Source organism: Fukomys damarensis, unplaced genomic scaffold, assembly GCF_012274545.1.
Source record: "Fukomys damarensis isolate Sample0158 unplaced genomic scaffold, DMR_v1.0_HiC HiC_scaffold_23, whole genome shotgun sequence".
NCBI classification, from domain to species: Eukaryota; Metazoa; Chordata; class Mammalia; order Rodentia; family Bathyergidae; genus Fukomys; species Fukomys damarensis.
The window spans coordinates 44,734,560-44,752,917 of record NW_022900935.1 but is presented as its reverse complement, the minus strand read 5'-3'; the positions used below and the strand labels follow the sequence as shown (position 1 = coordinate 44,752,917).

The 18,358-nt window shown below is 60.0% G+C and overlaps 2 protein-coding genes across 2 annotated transcripts in view; one reads left to right on the top strand and one right to left on the bottom strand.

The window, feature by feature from the left end:
* Ski (SKI proto-oncogene) overlaps nt 1-3,473 on the top strand; it is a 65,182-nt gene extending 61,709 nt beyond the window's left edge. Inside the window, exons 6-10 of the mRNA XM_010627889.2 lie at nt 281-511; nt 965-1,168; nt 1,612-1,763; nt 2,881-3,262; nt 3,468-3,473. Coding sequence (XP_010626191.2) covers nt 281-511; nt 965-1,168; nt 1,612-1,763; nt 2,881-3,262; nt 3,468-3,473 — 975 coding nt within the window. The remainder of the gene's footprint in view (nt 1-280; nt 512-964; nt 1,169-1,611; nt 1,764-2,880; nt 3,263-3,467) is intronic.
* A 7,373-nt stretch (nt 3,474-10,846) lies between these two features.
* Morn1 (MORN repeat containing 1) overlaps nt 10,847-18,358 on the bottom strand; it is a 53,400-nt gene continuing 45,888 nt past the window's right edge. Inside the window, exons 13-14 of the mRNA XM_010627890.1 lie at nt 13,148-13,191; nt 10,847-11,146 (exon numbers count right to left, since the gene is read on the bottom strand). Coding sequence (XP_010626192.1) covers nt 10,998-11,146; nt 13,148-13,191 — 193 coding nt within the window. The 3' untranslated portion in view covers nt 10,847-10,997. The remainder of the gene's footprint in view (nt 11,147-13,147; nt 13,192-18,358) is intronic.

The window sequence follows — 18,358 nt, the reverse complement described above, 5'->3', positions numbered from 1 at the left end:
ATCTCATGCTTCCCTCTGGTGCGCTCTGGGCGGAGCTGCGATTTCCCACTTGTCTGGGGTGTCTGCTGGGTGAGGTCTGAGGCACATTGCCACCGTTGGTGGCGAGGCACTGGAATGGATGCATTCTGCCTACAGTGGCCGCCCTGGCAGACGTGATATCTGCATGGGGAAGGTGCACTGGGCTCCCTGGGTTCCAGGCAGCTGCATGGCAGTGGGACAGGGCCACTGGGAGTGGTGGCCCAGGGCAGCTTGCAGTGACCACCTGCTGCTGTCCCACCAGGAGCTGGAGTTCCTGCGTGTGGCCAAGAAGGAGAAACTTCGGGAAGCCACAGAGGCCAAGCGCAGCTTGCGGAAAGAGATCGAGCGCCTCCGTGCTGAGAATGAGAAGAAGATGAAAGAGGCCAACGAGTCACGGGTGCGCCTGAAACGGGAGCTGGAGCAGGCGCGGCAGGTCCGGGTGTGCGACAAAGGCTGCGAGGCTGGCCGTCTGCGTGCCAAGTACTCGGCCCAGGTACTTACTGGCGGGTGTTCTGGGGGTCCAGGCTGAGCCGGGAGACTGAAGCATGCTGGGTGCGGCTGGTGCTATTGCCTGAGGTCCTTGGCCCACCAGCTCTGCACTCCCTGGGCTGCAGGTGGCCAGGCCACACTGGAAGGAGCAGTGGGGACGTCCTCCCAGGACCCAGAGCACCCTGGGTTCCCCCAGCCACAGCCTCCCTCCTGCCGCTTTGTGTGAGGAATGAGCTCGGACCCAGAGCCAGGCATGGAGGGTGGGGTGGCTGGAGCCTGTACAGGGATGGTTCTTGGTCACACGACCAGCCCGGGTCAGGGGCACAGGAGCCTCCCTGGCCTCTGCTGGGCAGGCTGGACACCTGGCCCGCCTGGTGCCACCTGCACAGCTCTCCTGGGGCCTGCTTCTCCTGGAGCCTGGAGAGGGGGCACCTGACCCTCAGCACCCTCCTTGCAGATCGAGGACCTGCAGGCAAAGCTGCAGCATGCCGAGGCCGACCGAGAGCAGCTGCGGGCCGACCTGCTGCGGGAACGCGAGGCGCGTGAGCACCTGGAGAAGGTGGTGAAGGGGCTGCAGGAGCAGCTGTGGCCACGGCCGCGCCCCGAGAATGGAGGCGGCGGGGAGGGCACCTCTGAGATCGGCAGCACCACATTGGGCACAGTGGGCCGCAGGCAGGGCCACGGGGCTCTGTGGCCACACAGCACAACGTCTCTACTGTGCCTATTACCAAGCGAGTGTTTGTAACCCCACACTTTTGGAATCCACTGCAAAATTTTCTACTGGCCAAGTTCAGGTGGGCGAGCCGCATCCCGGGCTGCGGCAGAGTCCTGGCCAGCCTGGCAGCCTACGTCTGGCCCTCTGCTTGCTGGAATGTTCTAACATTTACACTTTTGTTATAAGCTATTTAAAACCAACTAGGAGACTTGATACTCAGAAAACAACACATTTTTTATGACTAACTTAAAACCCTGACACGTAACGCCATCTGGAGACCGCTGTGGTGGGGTGGCACCGCCCTCCCCACCCCGGAAGCCATCATGCTCATCTGTGCCCGCGGCTGCAAGAGGACAGCAAGGGTTTTTCTTCAGAGTCTATTTTTTCAGCGACAAGGACCTGGCTCTTCCCGATGCTGCGAGGAAGAGCAGGGAGAGTGCCGCGTGCGAGATGAGCCCAGCACTGCCGCCTTACCGCTGCTGCCCCGTGTCCGTGCTGCTGCCCTGCAGGCCCTGGGCAGGCAGGGCGCCCCCTGTGACCCGTGTGTGTGCCGGCCGGGGCAGCTCGCCCCTGAACACACTGCTGCTGCTCAGGCTGCAAGCATCATGCCCTTGTTTCTGAGCAGGGCTACAGCATCGGAACAAAACACAGCATTACTCTTACTTTTTTGTTTGTTTGTTCAGTTAAACATATATTTAGAACTGCACTTTGTCAAAAATCTTCCCTTCTCTTTTTAAAACTCCCCATTAACTGAGGTTTTTACAGATTTCTAGAGCAGTTCAAACCCTATGTGCTCGAGTGCTTAGAATCCCCTCTGGTGCTTGGTTGAACAAGGGAATCACAAAGAAACGAAACGCAGAAACTGAACTTGGGGCTTGTTCTGTGCCTTCCAGCATCTTGTACAGCAAACCCTGACTCAACGTCTTTTTACCCCCAAATAATATTGTCTTCAGTAGCAATTGAATCTGCCACTGTCAAAATAAGTTACTTGCATTTATTCCAAGTAATCTCGTTTACTCTCAACTGTTTATGCAAATTGTATAAGGTTTCTTATGCCCAAGCTTGAGAAATTACTTACCAGTAGACAAGAGGCGGCCACCGGTCCTGAAACCGTGGTGTCACGTCACGTAGGCACGCACAGGAGCTCGGCCGGGGCAGCGAGTGCTGAGGGAGGTGGAGCTGGCTTGTGCAGGTACGGACAACCTCGAGATTGTCAGCCGCCGTCAGCACCTAGCAGAGACCAGAGACTGCTGAACCCTGACGTTTGTTCGGGTGACAGAATCGTCTGCAGGGTTTTGCCCTTGGTTTACTGAGGGGGGCTCCATTGCTGCCGGGACCCCCCTTCCTGAAGTGCAATGCAAAGGGACATCATGTGTATGCGGCATTTATTTGGAGTTTTCTTTCTTTTTTTCTTTTGCAGTTATGAAGCTGTATGCATGGGATTTCACACCTCTGCCATCGCAGACCCACCCATGGGCATTATTACCGTGTCTTGTAAAGGGTCAGTTTTGTTACGCAACACGCAGAGTGCTGTTCTCAGCCTTGTTTTTCCAGTCATTGTGTGTTTTCAGTCATTTCTTCAAGGGAAACTAAACGATTTAGTTTGAGCAAAGCTTTAAGTGTGTTGGCGTGCTTCTGTGTGACGTCCCTGTTGCCAGGCCTGCAGGTGGCAACGTGCCGGGCCCCGCTGTGGGATTAGCTCCAGAGGAATGCGCTTCGTGCTGCCATCAGGCAGAGCTGCTCCTCGCCCTGCCCCGTGACTGTGGCACCTCGGTGTCCTCACCTGGTGCTGTCCCTGATGGTGGGAAGCATTGTGTCAGCCCTGGGACAGCCCCGCTGTCCTATGAGCTGGTCGCTTTGGGCTCGCACCTCTGGGATGGGCAGGCACCTCTCCGGCAGCTGGGCACTGGGCCTCCGGACAGCTCTGCTGCTCCCACCTCACCGCTGGTCCCAGCTGGTGGGGGGCAGGGGGACTGGCAGAACACTGGGTTGTCCCGGCCACTCCGTTGTAGGGCCACCGTGCCTGGCTCCACTGGCGAGGTGGGCTCAGAGTTCTGTCTCTCGCAAGAGGAAGGGAAGAGGTTGCCTCCCTGTGTGTAAACTCCATTATCAGTGCTTGTGTCTTCAGCTTAGTACTCATTATTTCTATACTGAAAGAAGATTTTAACGAAGGGAAAAAACAACAGCAATAACATTCATATCTGTGGAGCAGCTAACTCGTACACGACTCCTGCTTTCCGTACAGAACTAGCCAATGTAAAAACAACTAACATGTAAATACTTTCTTTCATTTTACACCGTTGTATTATACCTGTATATGGTGGCTCCTTTTTCAGAAACTTCTTACTTGGTAGTTGTCTTGTTTTCTGGGTTTTTAACTGAGGAAGAAAAATGCTTATCTGCCAGCGGAGACGGAGTGGCTGGGTCTGGTCCTGTGGTGTTGCCCCTGCCTCCTCACCCTCTGCGCCCCCTCCTTGCCTTCCTGCCACACCCTGGGCCAAGCGAAGGGCACTTCTTTGTGCTGTAAGTCAGGAGTTTCAAGTGACATTTTTTCAGTTAAGGAAAAAACCCATTTCCAACCGTGACATGCTCCAGAGCCCCTGCCCCTCCGTATCCTCCGCTGCTGCTAATGACAATACGATGGCTTACTCTGCTACTCGAGAGCTATTTTTATGTAATTAATGTATGCTTTCTTGTTTATAAATGCCTGATTTTAAAAAGGAAAAAAAAAAGCTTGGCATATTTATCTATTTCGCTGTGTACCTGTCAGTCCTCCCGCCCCCTTGGAACATCCAATGTTGTACAATAAAGGTTTGGAGAGCACACAGGCAGCTGTGCTTGTGCCCCCTGCAGACCCTGGCTGAGGTCCTGGCATGGGTGAGGAAGGCCCCAGGCACATCCACCCTGGGGCCTGGGGATAGCAAGGGTACAGCTCTCCTGAGGCAGCCACCCATGTCACTGGGGAGGAGAATGCAGCCCCCTAGTTCCAGTGTTCCTCGGGCTGTGTTGCACAAGGCTGGGCTATTAGTGACCATGGGATGGGGAGCCCACAGATGGGTCCCCTGGGTACCAATGCCACCTTTTGGCCTCCCAGGCCTGGCCTAGCCTCTGGTGAGAGAGCATCTGATGGCATTGAAGAAGTGGGCCCATACCACAGCAGGACCCTTGCTCTCCCATCCCTGGGCCCCAAACCTGGGGCCAGAGGAGTACCCTCTCTCCAGCACCCCTTGGGAGTTGCTCCTGCCCTATCCACAGCTCAGTTGCCCTGCCCAGGCCCTGTATTGGGGACAGCATCAGGTCCTGGCACCCCAGTCTGGAGGTGGGCTGAGGGGAGCCTTTTCCAGGGCCATCTCTATGGCCAGGGGGCCCATTTGAGCGTCCTCCCCAGCACACACCTGGGTGCCCTCCACATGTCACAGGCAGTGCCCACTACAAGGAGGACAGAGATGGAGAACGGACTGGGACAGGCAGCCCTCACTTCAGGAAGCCAGCCCAGGCCAGACCGGTCCACAGCAGTTGCAGGAAGGGCGGTATGGGTGTCCTGCCTCCTGGGCGTTGGAACTGGGCATGCGGGGGCCTGAGGCCGTGGTTGCTGTCACCAGGTTCCCTGGTCTTCACCTGAAGGCTGAGCTCAGTCAAAACCTGACCCAGGTGCATGTCAGAACCTCTTATCCAAAGTGGCGCAGAGGGTGCAGGTGGAGCCACCATCCTTCGTGACGGAGAGCAGAGCGGGGAAGAAATGACCCCTCTGGGTACCTGCTCAGGACTCCTCTGACCACAGCGGAGGCCTCAATGGGCCCCAGGTGCTCTCTGCGTCCTGCTTCCCAGCTGCTGCCTTCCCAAGGCCCTGGGACCTAAGGCAAAGCTGATCCCAGGGTAGCAGTCAGGCCCTTTCCGTCTCTGCCTCAGGACCCCACTGTGTTCATCTCACTCCTGCACCCCCTGCCACCCCAGCTGTGCCTTTGAGTTTCTCCTCTGCTGCCCGCAGCCGGCCTCACCCCCACCCAAGCTGAGCGGCTGACCACAGCCACAGAGTGGTGCTTATCTGTGGGCGGTGCCAGGTGCCCTCTGGAAAGCAGAAGCCACTGCCCAGTTACTGTAACAGCTGGCTGGCACGCCCTTCCCCTGCCAGGGCCTTGGGGCGGGTGCTACAGTGACAGCTTGTGTCCTTGTGTCCCCACAGTCAACCCAGTCGGGGCCACCAACCTCCCTGTTTCCCGGGGCTGCCCGGAGGAAGCTCTAGCTGGGTGCTACCTCCAGTGAGGACTGCGCTGCCCAGGCCTGGCCAGCACCTGCTGTGACCCTCATCCCTGCACTTCCCAGGGCCAAGGCTCACTGCACTTAGGATGCATCCCCTGCCAGAAGAGGGCTGATAAGCCCAAGGAGAGGAGGGGAGTAGCCCAGAATTGCTGCCCTGTGAGGATGTGAAACCAGGGTGTGAGTGGCTCCCCACGGACAGATGACACCACCCACTGTGACCAAAACCTGTTGTCTGCCAGGCTGCCTGCAGGGGATGGGGACAGGACATTCAGGGACTGGATGTCTGCCTGCTCCTGCCACCCCATGGTCTCAGTGACGTACGTGGCCATCTGTGACCGGGCCTGCACCAGGTGGGCGGAGGCCTGGGCACAGGCGCCCAGGCCCAGAGCAGGTGGCCGCTGTGGGAGCCGACAGGCAGGGGAGCCAGCCGGCCTGGCTGGTCTCTGTGTCCTTGGGCCAGGTGTCCAGCCAGCCAGGAGGGAGCTCCCTGCCCTGTAGCTGGGTCTGGCAGGGAGATGGGCCCTATCACTCTTCTACGCCAAGGCCAGTTCAGGGCCAGGCACTCAAGGGAAGGAGGGGCTCAGGGCAAGGGACCGCACTAGGTGAGGCCCACATGACCCTTCCTGGAGTCTTGCCTGGTGCTGGGTGGACATTTGCCCCACCATAGCCACCCAGGGCCCCTTGCATACATGGTGGGAAGTGGGAGCTCAGCCCTGGCTCAGGAGGGCTGTTAGGTGTCCTGGTCCCCAGTTCTCCATGGGGTTTGTGCTGCCTCCTCCAGGCTAGCCACTACCCTTCCTGTCACCTGTGTGTCATCCAGCCCTGGGAACCAGAGGGTCTGTGCAGCCCTGGTCAGTTGGCAGGCCGTACTGTCTGCACTCATTCCTTTCACCCAACCCCAGCCTCTTCCCAAGGTCCAGACCTTCTGGCCCCTCTGGCAAATTGAGCCCTGGCCAGGCAGCCCCAGAAAAGCTCCTCTGAGGAGGCTGTCCAGGGACCACTCCAGGACACTCAGGTCTCCTTGCCCACTATAGGCTTTCTAGGACCAGAGGAGGAGGTGCTGCCATTGGGTGGGGCTGGGTGCCCCAGTTCTCCACTCCTGTGGCCCCTTACTCCCAAGGGCCAGAAGGGAAGGAGGGGTCTAGGAATGGGCTGGGGCACGCATGCTGGGTACTTCATGCAGGACCGGGGAGGCCTGTGTGCTCTGTGCACAAGCTCCTGCATGTGCACTTTTGTGAGCTGGCAAATGTGTGCATGGCTGCACATGGGAGTGGGCAGAGAAACTGAGGCCCAGGGCAGGCCCTGGTGCCGAGTTCCACCCAAGCCTGCAGCTCCCTCTGACTGCTCTGTGCCCCCATGCCTAAGCCAGGCTCTGCTGCCCTGCCACCAGGCTTCTTCGGCTGGTCGTGGGCGTACTGCTGAGTCCCCCAGGGTGGCAGACAGGATGCAGCCTGGCTTTCCTGTGCCTGTGGGCCTGAGCAGACAACTGAGGGTCTGGCAGCTGAGGTACTACCCCATCATGTGCAGAGCCTGGTGTCACCCCAGCTTCAGTCTTGTGGGTTTCCTGGGGTGCTCCAGGGAAGACCCAGCAGACAGCATAAACCATTTCTCCTGCAGGGCGAGGAGAGGTCCACAGCCAGGGTGCAAAGGGCCCCTGCCCAAGGCCCTGGTCCCCCAGCACAGTGCTGATGGCTAGGAGTAGGGTCACTGTCCTGGGTGGTCGCCAGGGCCACCAGCATCCCAGGTGCGGCCCCTAAAATCCCAGCCTGGGGTTCTGAGCTGGGTTGGGCTGGGAGGGAGTTGGGGGTCTTTACTTGGGGTGCCCAGCAATGCACTGTCCTAGCCAGCCCAGGGCCACCCCATTCCAGCATGGGGAGACAGAGCTTTGAGCAGGGGTGGGTCCTGCCACTCCGCACTGCCCTGGACTTCGGTGAAGGCACAGGCCAGTCTGCCCATGCGCTGTAGGAAGTGCCCACTCGGAATGGGGGGTGTGATGGGTCAGTGTTCCTTGCACCCTCTGCAAGGTCCCTGCCGGCTCTACACAGCTGCCTCATGTTTATGCTAGAAAGGGTCAACTCTTGTGTTAGGGACCCCCATATGCCCCACCTCTGCAAGTGCAATGCACTGGGTCCTCACCTGCCCCACACAACCCCATCCAGGCCACAGAACCGGGGTAAGGGTTAGGTTGAGGGGGTTAGGGTTAAGGTTTGTGAGAGAGAGACAGAGACGGAGACAGGGACAGGGTCTCACTATGTAGCCTAGGTTGGCCTCAAACTTGCATGGAACTCTGCATCCTGAGTGCTAGGGTTATAGGCGTTGCCAAACCTGGCAGGTGTAGGGTTAGGGTTAGGAGCTTAGGGTGAGGAGTAGGGTTAGGGTTTGGGGGTCAGGGTTACCTTTAGGGGTAGGATTTGGTTTAGGGTTAAGGGAAGTGTCAGTGCTGGGGATGGGTGGTTAGGGTTAAGGGTAGGCTTCTCCCTCCAGCTCCATCTCTCCCTGAACATCAGGTCTGGCTGGGGCAGGAGCCTTAGATTCAACCACAGATCCTGAATTTGCAGCTTCTGACCCTTCTTGCAGCCCAGAGACGCCCCCCTCCTCCAGAGATCTCACCCTGTGGGGTCCCCTGCACAGAGGTTCCCTGCATCTACACCCTGGTCCTGGTGCTGCTCCTTCCCCTGGGAGGGACGGTGTGTGCTGGCATCACTGGGTGCTATCCCCCATCCCACAGCCTTGTCTCTGCCCAGGGCCCTGTGGGGCTAAATTCCCTTGTGGGCACGGCTGGGGTCCTCAGTCCTGAGCTGCCAAGGGCCAGGGTCATTTTGGGCCAGCTCCATGTCCCTAGGCAGTGGCGGCGGGGTTCTGGGAGCTGATCCTGGCCCTGGATACCTCTCTGTCCTCTGGGGCCTTCCAAGGGTCACAGCTAGATTCTGAACCCTCTCTGGACACCCAGGCAGCAGGCCTTTGGCCATGGGATCTGTTAGGGCAGAGGTGCTAAGACTCCACCCTGGGTCTAGGAGGACTGGAGCCTGGGCAGTTGCCCTCCCTGGGCACCAGGCTGGCTGCTTACCCAGGTCACCCTGGCAAGGAGGCCCCTAGACTCAGCTCACCTCACTGGGCTACTGGGGGGGACTTCCTGTTCTGCTCCCAGTCTCCAGCTCTGCAGGGGTGGGGTGGTGGTCCAGGAGAAGCGGTAGCTGGTGTTTTCAAGAGTGGTACCATCTCCGGGGTTCGAGGGAGGGGCAGGGATGGCAGGGCCCACCAGCATTGCCTTGGGGTAAGCCTGGCATCCATGCAGGTGGTCCCTGCCTAGCCTACACCCCTCATCCTGGGAAGGCTTCGCCCAGGCCCTTCCCTACTTCTTCCAATCCTTCCCGGCCTCCAGGACCCCTTACCAGACCTTCCCAGGGCATCTGCGCCTTGCCTTGGTGGCTGTCTCCTGCTCTGACGAGAGGAGCAGGAAGCCAAGGGAGCGAGGCTGGGCACTGTCTGCCCTGGACATGTGCTGGGAAGTGATAGCTGCCCCAGGGCAGGCAGTGAGCTGGCAGGGCCTGGCGGGCTGGGCACTGGGCACCTCCTGGAAGTTCTGCTAGGAAGGCCCCAGCCCCACAGCTGGCTTCATACTCATCGGGCACCCAGAGCAGTCAGCCTGCCAGGCTGAAGCTGGGGTTCGGGATGTCTCCCCGTGTTCCGTGTGACCAGCTGCCATCCGGTCACACTGACCTCTGCTGACCCTGAGTGTCCTGGTGTCCAGAGGCAGGGTGGCTGCGGCCCTGCTTAGAGCAGGGCTGGGCTGGGAGGGATGGCGCCTATGTCCCTCCTCTGGGTGAATCTCCTTCTTTCTCCATCTCTGTCTCTAACTCACACACACTGTGTAAGAACTCTTGGCTTTCAAAGTAGCACTTGCACTATCACTGTTCGGTGAAGGGGCAGCGTTCCCCTTCCTGGGGTGGAGGTCAGAGGTCAGGGGTGGCTCATGGGAGGCCAGGCACTTTGGCTGGAGCCAGCAAGGCCAGGAAACTGGAGCCCCTGCTTGAGACCCCTCAACACAGTGCCTGTGGAAACAGCCCAGCAGCCAGGCTGCTGGCCCTATAGCCCTGGACTGGCAGTGGAGCTGGACAGGAGCTGAGCCAGGTCAGTGTTCTCCCGGGCTGGCAGCCCCTCAGTTCCAGGAGGCCGCTGAACCAGAGGGGCCCTGCTGTGTCTCCAAGGGCCTGGGCCCTGCACAGCAGGGTGGGCAGGGAGAGGCAGCGGGCACCTGGGAAGCAGGAGGCTGGCAGCTTGTTTAGAAGCCAGCCTGCCCGGGGCACCCAGGCCCTGTGCACGCAGCAGTCTCCCAACTAAATGCCACGGGTTTGGGTACTGAAACTGCATGAGCATTGCGCGGGGGAGGGGGTTGGGGGATGACAGCACGAAGGGCGCCTGGGCAGGGGGAGCGGCAGCTGCTGCCATTCCCAGAAATTCTTCCTTCCTAAATTGAAAGATCATTTTGGGTTTTGTTTTTTTTTACAGAATTGTGATTCCATCCTGAAACAGAAAAAGAGCTCCAGAGTGGGCTGCTGCGTCTGAGGGGTGGAGCTCTGGCAGGCAGGCGTGGTGGTCAGGCTGTGCATGGCCCCCTTCCACATAGGCCCCCAGTAGCCTGTGACCCCCGGCCAGGCTCTGAGGTGCCCTCGGCACCAGCCAGGGGCTGAGGAAGGCAGAGCGTGGGGCCTGCCCTCCTCTTGAGGGGACAGGTGGTGCTCGACTGTCCATGCCCAGGAGCGGCATGGGCACCGCTCTAGGCCAGGCTGCCGTGCCAGCTGGGGTGACAGGAGGGGTGAAGGGAGCAGGTGTGGGACTCACAGGGTCCAGCCCACCCTCCTTGGCAGAGGGGACAATTGCTAGGGATGCAGATGGCACTTGCCAGAGACCTGCCTGCCAGGTACCAGCCTTGGATACCCCTTCCTGGGGCTGATGCGGGTGGTGGGGAGCAGTGACCACTTGGCAAAGCTCGGGAGAGGATTCAGCATGCCCGACACTGGGGCAGGCAGGGCGACACTCCCCATGTGGGCATGTGTGCCCGCTGGGCTCGGCCAACCTGGGGGCTGGAGGTGCCCAGGAGGTGGGAGCTCTGGTCATCTCCCCTGTGGCCAAGTGGCAGCTGCCCAGGCACCCTCAGCAGCCAGGGCCTGGCCACCCCATCCCCTCCTGGGTGGTCACCCCTGCCCTAGCCAAACCTGGCAGAGGATTCCACTGCAGACCTTCCTGGGCCTGGCAGTAGTGTGCATGGTACCAATGTAGAGGCCTGGCTATGGGGCAGAGCACCCCACTCTTGGTGCTGGCCACCCCCACGTGCACACGGGTGATCAGAGCTGCTATTGCGCATTTTATTGGAGCCAGAGGCTGGGGACTCATGTGGCCCCCACCCTGTGCCCAAGCTACTAGGAACGTGGGGGGCAAGGTCAGGGAAGGCAGCATGGACTTCCTGGTGGAGGTCACTCTGTGGGCTCTGGTGCCTCCAGCGTATCAGCGGGACTCACCCCAGGCTCTGTCCTGGACCCTCCTCCAGGGACAGGGGTGGGGGCTGCTCCTCTGGCAGGATGTGCAGGTGTTTGAAGGCAGTGGGCAGTGTTCGGCCCAGGAATGGAGCTGTGGTCACATCTTGGATCAGGATCACATACTCCCCTGTGAGGTACGGGCAGTGCTGGTCCTTGGGCTCCAGGGACCATAGCTCCCCATGGCCTCTCAGACTGGGCGTATACCCTGCTGTCACTTGCCCAGGACCTGCTGGCACCTTCCTGGGGTCCCAGGCTCCTGACAGTGACCCCAGGATCACCCCACCATCCCCAGGCTGCCGGGTGCTCGGTCAGTGAACATGAAGGATGAGCTGGGGTGGAGTGACCGCCTCTGCAGACCCAGCTGCCCTGGAGCCTGAGTCGGGCTGAGGCAGTGGAGGGGCCTGGGTGCCCACTCCACGTCCACTGAGCACGACGCCAAGGGACTCTTGGAAATAAGCTCCTAGGTCTTAGGAGAAAAACAGTTTGCTTCCTCCAAGCTGTGGGAAGTGTGTTAGAGCCCTGCATACCCTACCCACCGGGCCAAGGCTCTGGTGGGAGCTGAGGGTGGCCCTGCAGGGGGCCAGAGAGGAGGAAAAGTACTTTTCCTTTCTGCAGTCTGTAAACTGTCTGGAGAGCTTCAAAGTTGGAGAAACCATAAAAAAGAAAATAAGAAATAACAAAAAGGGAGGTTGCCATAGATACGGTCCTCTCCCCTCCCCTGAGCCCAGCAGGGCTGGCACTGGATCGGGGAAAAAGCTCCCCGGCTGGCCCTGGTTCACACCAGGAATGCAGCCACAGCTGAGCTGGGGGCAGGAGTCGCCCGCACTGTGGAGCAGGGCAGATCGACATTCCAGATGCCAGGCTGGAAAACGGGTGGTCACCGTCCACCTCGCTGGCCGGGGCTGCGGGCGCCTGAGGATTCCCGGGAAGGATGAGAGCGGCCTTGGGGACCCAGAGGAATCTGCCGGCCTTCCTCAGCCCCTCCGCACACCCTGGTTCTGGGCGGCCTGTGGGCCAGGGCCGGGGACCCGGGAGGGGATGTGCATTGTGCAGCTGGAGGTGGCACTGGGCCAACCTCCCTGGCGGCTGGCGGGGAAGCCGCATGTAGCGACGCTGTGGCGCTCTCAAGCAGTCGTCTCCAGGCGTTGCCGAGAACACTGCTCTGCCGGGCCAAGGGCAGCAGGCCAGGGGGCAGCGCACACAGCCAGGCCCAGGCCTGAGCTGACCCCGTGCTCAGGCCGGCGCTGTGGACGGAAAGGCTGCGGGAGGCCTGGCTCTGGGGCTTTGGCTGGCACTGGCTCTGGGGCTGGGCCGTCCCTGGCTTCACTCTGGCCTGCAGTCTGAATCTCTGTCCCAGTCCTGGAAAGTGGCCTCTCTGGGATGGGGACCCGCAGGAAGAGGTGCTGGGACCCGGCAGATTCGCTGCCTCAACAGGTGGGTGGAGCCCAGAGCCAGGGCTCATCTTCCACCTGCCCCTCCTGGGAGCCAGGCTGTGGGCACAGTGAGGATAGACCCCACCCTGGAACCTTTCTGGTGTGGTTGGCCAGTGGGGCTGTGTGCCCAGGATGGGGCAGTTACCCCGTGGTGTCTGCACTGGAGGGGGTCCCTTCTGATCTGACTTCAGGGCCCAGCCAGTGCTCCTGGGATTGGAGTGGATCTTGGGGCTGCTGGGGACCCCATGGGGGTGAGCCAGGACATGGAGTCCCCACAATAAGGGCCATTTCTGTCGGGTGAGGGCAGAGCCACCTTCTCCGCTGGATATGCCTGGGGCCAGATGCCTACGCCCTCCTGATGGATGGAAGCTGGGGCTGGTAACGCAGCAGGCTCTCGGTGCCCATGCCAGGCTGAGGGAGGCAGTGTCTGCCCCATGTCTGCCAGCCCTGTGCCCACCTGCTCTGGGACTGAGGAGACGCCTGGCTCCCAGCATCTCAGCATCCCCAACTACCGCATCCTCAACTCGTGTGATCAGGTCTGCCCTGGCGCCTCCCCCAGCCTCTCCCTGCCCCAGTCTGGGCTCTGGAGGAGTTGGTACTGCCCTCTGACCTTAGCCCGCATGTACCCTCCCCGCAGTCCCCACCACCTGAGCCTGGGCAGTGGTGATGGCCGTGCTCTGCACAGCTCTGCCTACCTGGGTACACCGCTGCCACTGGCTTCGCTGCAGTCCCATCAGGCCTGTAGGGAGAAGGGATCCCCTGAGTCCTGCACCCCTGAGCAGGGAAGCAGCTCAGGCTCAGCGGGTTCTGAGGCTGCCCAGGAGCTCGCATGCTCACACTGAGCTGCTTCTGCACCAGAGACCCCCCAAGTCCTGGCTCTCTACCCTCTAGGCCTCAAGAAGCCTGGACCTGGGGCAGGTTGTGGCAAGCCACCCTGAGCCCCAGGCTGATGCTGCTCCTCAGGGAGCTCGCATGCTCACACTGAGCTGCTTCTGCACCAGAGACCCCCAAGTCCTGGCTCTCTACCCTCTAGGCCTCGAGAAGCCTGGACCTGGGGCAGGTTGTGGCAAGCCACCCTGAGCCCCAGGCTGATGCTGCTCCTCAGAACCAGTGCCAGGGCCCAGCTGAGGCCAGGTGGGGCTGTGTGGCACTGATGTCCCCTCGAGGAACAAAGGCTGGTGTCACCTGGGATTCTCTGGGTTGAGCGGAGAGGAAGGGAGGCCCTAGCTCGGGCCTCACCATCTGAGGGGTAGAGACCCACCCCAGTTACAGCTGCCTGCCTCTGAGTGCAGGTTCCCTGAGAGGGTCCCAGCCCCCACTCTGGTCTGCTCTGTGGTGGGGACAGTGGCCTTGCCTGTCCTGGCAGCACCTAGGAGGAGCAGTGCCTGTGGCCAGGTCACTACAAGGGACGTGGGGAGTGGAGCCCTGGCCCACATCCGTTTGCCTGCCCAACAGAGCCCTACGGTCCCTGCCATAGGGCCTGGAGACTGGCTGCTTCTGACCCCTCTGTGAACTTAAATACCACAGTGCAACATGGGTGATAAAAAATTAAAGACAAAAGACTTCAAAATGACTTCTTTTTGAGTGGAGAAAAATGAGCCTGGGCTGGGCCCCAGGAGCCATGTTAAAAACCGTGAAGCGCGGAGAAGGAGGGAAGGGAGATAAATAATTTAGCACTGAGAATAACTAGAGGCTGCCAGCTTTAAGTGAAATAAAAGAGGTTACAAGAATCCTGAGTTCCTAAAGCACCCCCAGGGCTTTGAGGGTGCAGAGCAGAGCCAGGCAGGTGGGAACCCTGAGGAGACGCCAACTAACAGAGCAGACTAACGGGTGCTGGTGCCCATGGCATGCGGTCATCCAGAGGCCAGGACCCTGCCCTGCAATGTGGGGGACACCGCAGGCAGAGACTGGGCACCAGCTGTGTGCAGGGATCTCTTGAGGACTCCCTGAGCAGAGGCCATGTGGAGCCTGGGTGAACTCCAGGTGCCCGAGAGCCCCTCTTCCTCCTTCTGATGTGCTCTCGAGGCTCATGGACTTTGAGTCTGTGAGGCTTTTTGTTTTTTTCCATTAAATTTGAAAATATTTTGTTCTAATTAAGAAGCTTGGCTATTTGAAATCTTTTCTCTTTTCCCTCCCCAGTCTCCAGCTACATCTGGGTTCGGTGGCTCATGGCCCACTTGTCCTGTCTGTCCTGTCTCCCTGGGGCTCCTGCTAGACTTTCCGTGGCCATGTTCCCTTCTGTGAGGTCCAAGCCACGTCCCACCTGGATGTGTCCTTTTCACTACTAACTGCTGGTGTTCCTGGGTTGGTCCTGATGGGCTGTTTTCTTTCATCCTCCCCTAGCTGGGTGATCTCCAGTCAGATGCCAGATGTATAGTGAACTTCACCTTGTTGGGTGCTGGGTATTTTTGGACTCCTGTAAATATTCTTGCTGCTGTTGTTACTGGAGAGAACATAAACCTTCTGGGCCTCGCTTTCAAGCTTTGCCAAGTGGGGTCCAGGTGGGGGTGAATAACCGGCCCCCAGATGTGACCCTGTGCCGTCTGTGGCTTGGCTCTCCAGGCCGTGAGTGCCTGGCCACAACGCCCTCACCTCTCCACTGACCTCTCTGGCTCTGTGGCCTGCTCTCTCACACATCATTCTGGCAGCTGCTGGGCTCAGGGCTCCCTCTGCTCGGTGCCCCCCAGCTCCCAGACCTGTTCCTTGGCTTCAGGGGACCTGAGCTCACGCTGGACCCCTCAGCCCCGCAGCCTATACCCTTTGCGTGGGGCTCGCCTGATGTCCCCATCCCACCCGTCCTTCCTTGCCCAATGTCCGAGCACCCCATCTCCTGTATCGCTCCCTGCTTTCCACCTATTTTCAGGAAGTTGCATCTGGTCCCACAAACTCCACCTCAGGGACAACTCAGCAGCAGTCTGAGTTCAGAGGTCCAGCCATAGTGTGGGCTTTGGCTTCTCACTGGGAGGCCAGGAATGGGCACCCAGCCAGACTGGGTCTAAGGGGCCACCCTGGAGACCTGTGGCTCTCCACACAGGCCACTGCACCCACACTCTCCAGGATGGTAGTGCCAGGTCAGGGCAGCTAGGCCCAAGGAGGCTGTGCCCTCATCACTGGTCCCTGTGGTATCCACTGAGGCAGGGACACTGCTGGGCGCCCCCAGGACATGGCCTCATCTCTCCTTTCTCTAGGACAACATAGATTCCATGGGACACAGAGGCTGTGGGCAGGGCACCCCAGGCAGGACCGGGCATGGGGCTCCTCCCTGACAGAGTGCACCTCATGCTTCTTGATGGGGGAAGTGGCTTCTGTGGGGACCCTGCCCTCCTGCATTGAGGCCCATTGCCCCTGTCCTTGGTCCCCACCCTCAGGACAGTGCAGGGCAGTGACAGAAAGGGACGGGCAACCCAGAACTCTTTCCTTAAGATCCAGAGAAGGCACATGCTTGGGTGAAGCTGGGGTGGACAGACAGCAGGGTTCTGCAGGCTCCCCACCCCGTCTCAGCTCCTCTGCCGGCCAGGGTGCTCGGCTGGCTCTGGGCAGCACGGCGGCCCCACCCCACAGCGGGCACCATGTTCTTCCTGTCCAGAGGCCCACGTGGTGCTCGTGCTGGAGCCATGCTGTGTGTCATTCCTAAGAGCAGTGCCCGCTTGTGAAATGATAGCCACTTCACAAGCCACAGAAGCCGGGACAGGATCGGGTGAGGCTCCTTCCCAGGCAGAATGCCCACTCTGGGGACCTGGGTGACCGGCCTGTCCTTGTGAGTGGGGCCACAGTGACGAAACTCATGGGCCAGGCAGCTTCAGTGACCAGAGCCTGTGTCCCGGAGCCCAGAAGGCCCCTGGGCTGTAGGGGTCAAGGCCTGGAGCAGGGGTCAGAGGATACTGGGATGGGGCATACGGGTGCTACAGGTTCCTGGAGGGTCCCGAGTGCCCTATACTGTTCCGGCTTAGGGAGCAGGAGCAGCAGAGACACAAGCTGGAGGACAGTCGCCAGGGGCTCCCAGCACTGAGGAGCTGTCCAGCCTCTCCTAGCTTGGGGAGGACCTGGGCTGAGGCTGGTTCCCACGCATACAGGGGTCCTTGTCCAAGGGTTAGCATTGGGCGTGGCTGTCCTTGGGCACTGGGCAATGCATGGCAGCAGGCAGCCATCCTGGGTCTCTCCGTCTGGGGCAGAGGGGCCCCCAGTGGGCACAGAGGGTTAAGACTGCCCTCCCCACACTCCTATCTGCTCTGGGCCACTACTCAGTGCCAAGGCAGGCCCAGGAGGCAGTCGCAGTGCAGGGGTTAGGGCGCTGGCAGTGTGGGCACATCCACGGCCAGCTGCTCGGCTTGTTTCCTGCCTGGACAGGATGGGGCTGTGGAGTGGGAGGTGGCCTGGGGCCAGCAGAAGACTGCAGGGCTGCCAGTTTCCAGTCTGCCGCTTTCTGTGAGGCTGCCTGAGTCACACCCAGGGTCCACGCCCCAGTGGCATCAGCAGGCCTCTTTGGGGGCTGGGGTTCCTGCTTGTCGCAAGGCTTTGGTGCCACCAGGCTGGTGGAAGACAAGCTTCCTGGCCAGAGCTTGTCCATAGAGGAGCCCTCCTGGCTGTTCCTGTGCAGTGGCACCCAAGTGGCAGGCCAGGCTCAGTGTGGCTGGGAGGCCAGGTGTGGGCACCTCCCTTCCTTAGGGACAGCTACCATGCTGGGCGCACATGGTCACCATGGCTGGTGCAGAGGGGCTGCCCAGGGTCAACTGTCTTTTCAAGTAAAAATAAATAAATAAACTGATACCATCTGTGTTGGCCCAGTGACAGAGTAAGTGACTAATCATGGAAAACTTAATTAGGTGCATTTTCCTCCATAGTCGGAGGAGGGGCTCTGATGGCCCCCCTGAGAGCCACCAGGAGCCACTGCTCACGCAGCGGGCACTGTCCCCAGCATGCTTTCTGCTGCATTTATTTCTCCCTCGGTTAAGGTTTCTGCCGGAGCAGACTGTTCTGTGGATGTTCGTCAGGGGCTGGACAAGTTCACGGCCACAGGCACAAATTCAAGCCCTTCCACTGCAGCTGACAGGGTTTCACAGTGCTGGGACCAACAGGCCCAGGTCCGCTGCGAGATTCCGTAATGCGCCTGGAATGTCTCCGCAGGAATGTGGCAGGAGGCCTCAGCTCCAGCCCCAGGAAGCAGGCGAGGGCCGGCTGGGGCCACCTTGGCAGCTTCGAGCCGCTGCACACAGTCTCAGTGGCCACCTCGCCATGCTCCGGGTCCCCCTTGTGGACATGCAACACCCCACAGCCATCTGTCCCTGTCCTGTGCTTCTTGATGTGGTCTAGAGGCTGCTGACCTCGTCAGAGGCAGAGGTGGCAGCAGGAGCTGGCCCGGGGTCCCTGGTAATTAGGACCAGTGTGGCCCTGCACCTAGTTGTCCACACTGGGCCTTCACTTGCTACTGCCTTTCTCTTGGTGCTGGGATTGAACCCAGGGCCTTCACACAGAGCTCCATCCCCAGGGTCTCAGTAAGTTGCTGCTTGGGCCAGGGATGTAGCTCAGTGGTGCTGTACCTGCCTGGCAAGTACAAGATCCTGAGTTTGATCCCTGATACTTCAAACAAAACAAAACAAAAAATAAGTTGCTGCTAAGTTGCCCAGGATGGGCTTGAACCTGTGATCCTCCTGCCTAAGCCTCCCAGCATGCCAGTGCTACCAGGCTAGGCTCTAGCTCCCCACTTTTGGGCCACCTATGCATGGGTGATCAGGCCCTGGGGGCTTACACGACCCTGGGGTGAGCAGCCAGGGTCTGCTGGAGAGGCAGAGCTGGGGGCTGGAACCAGGCTCTGTGCCCAGGAGGCTGAGGCCAAATCAAGACGGTGGGCCAGGGATTTAGCTCAGTGGTTCTGCCACCTGCCTTGCAAGCACAAGGACCCGAGTTTG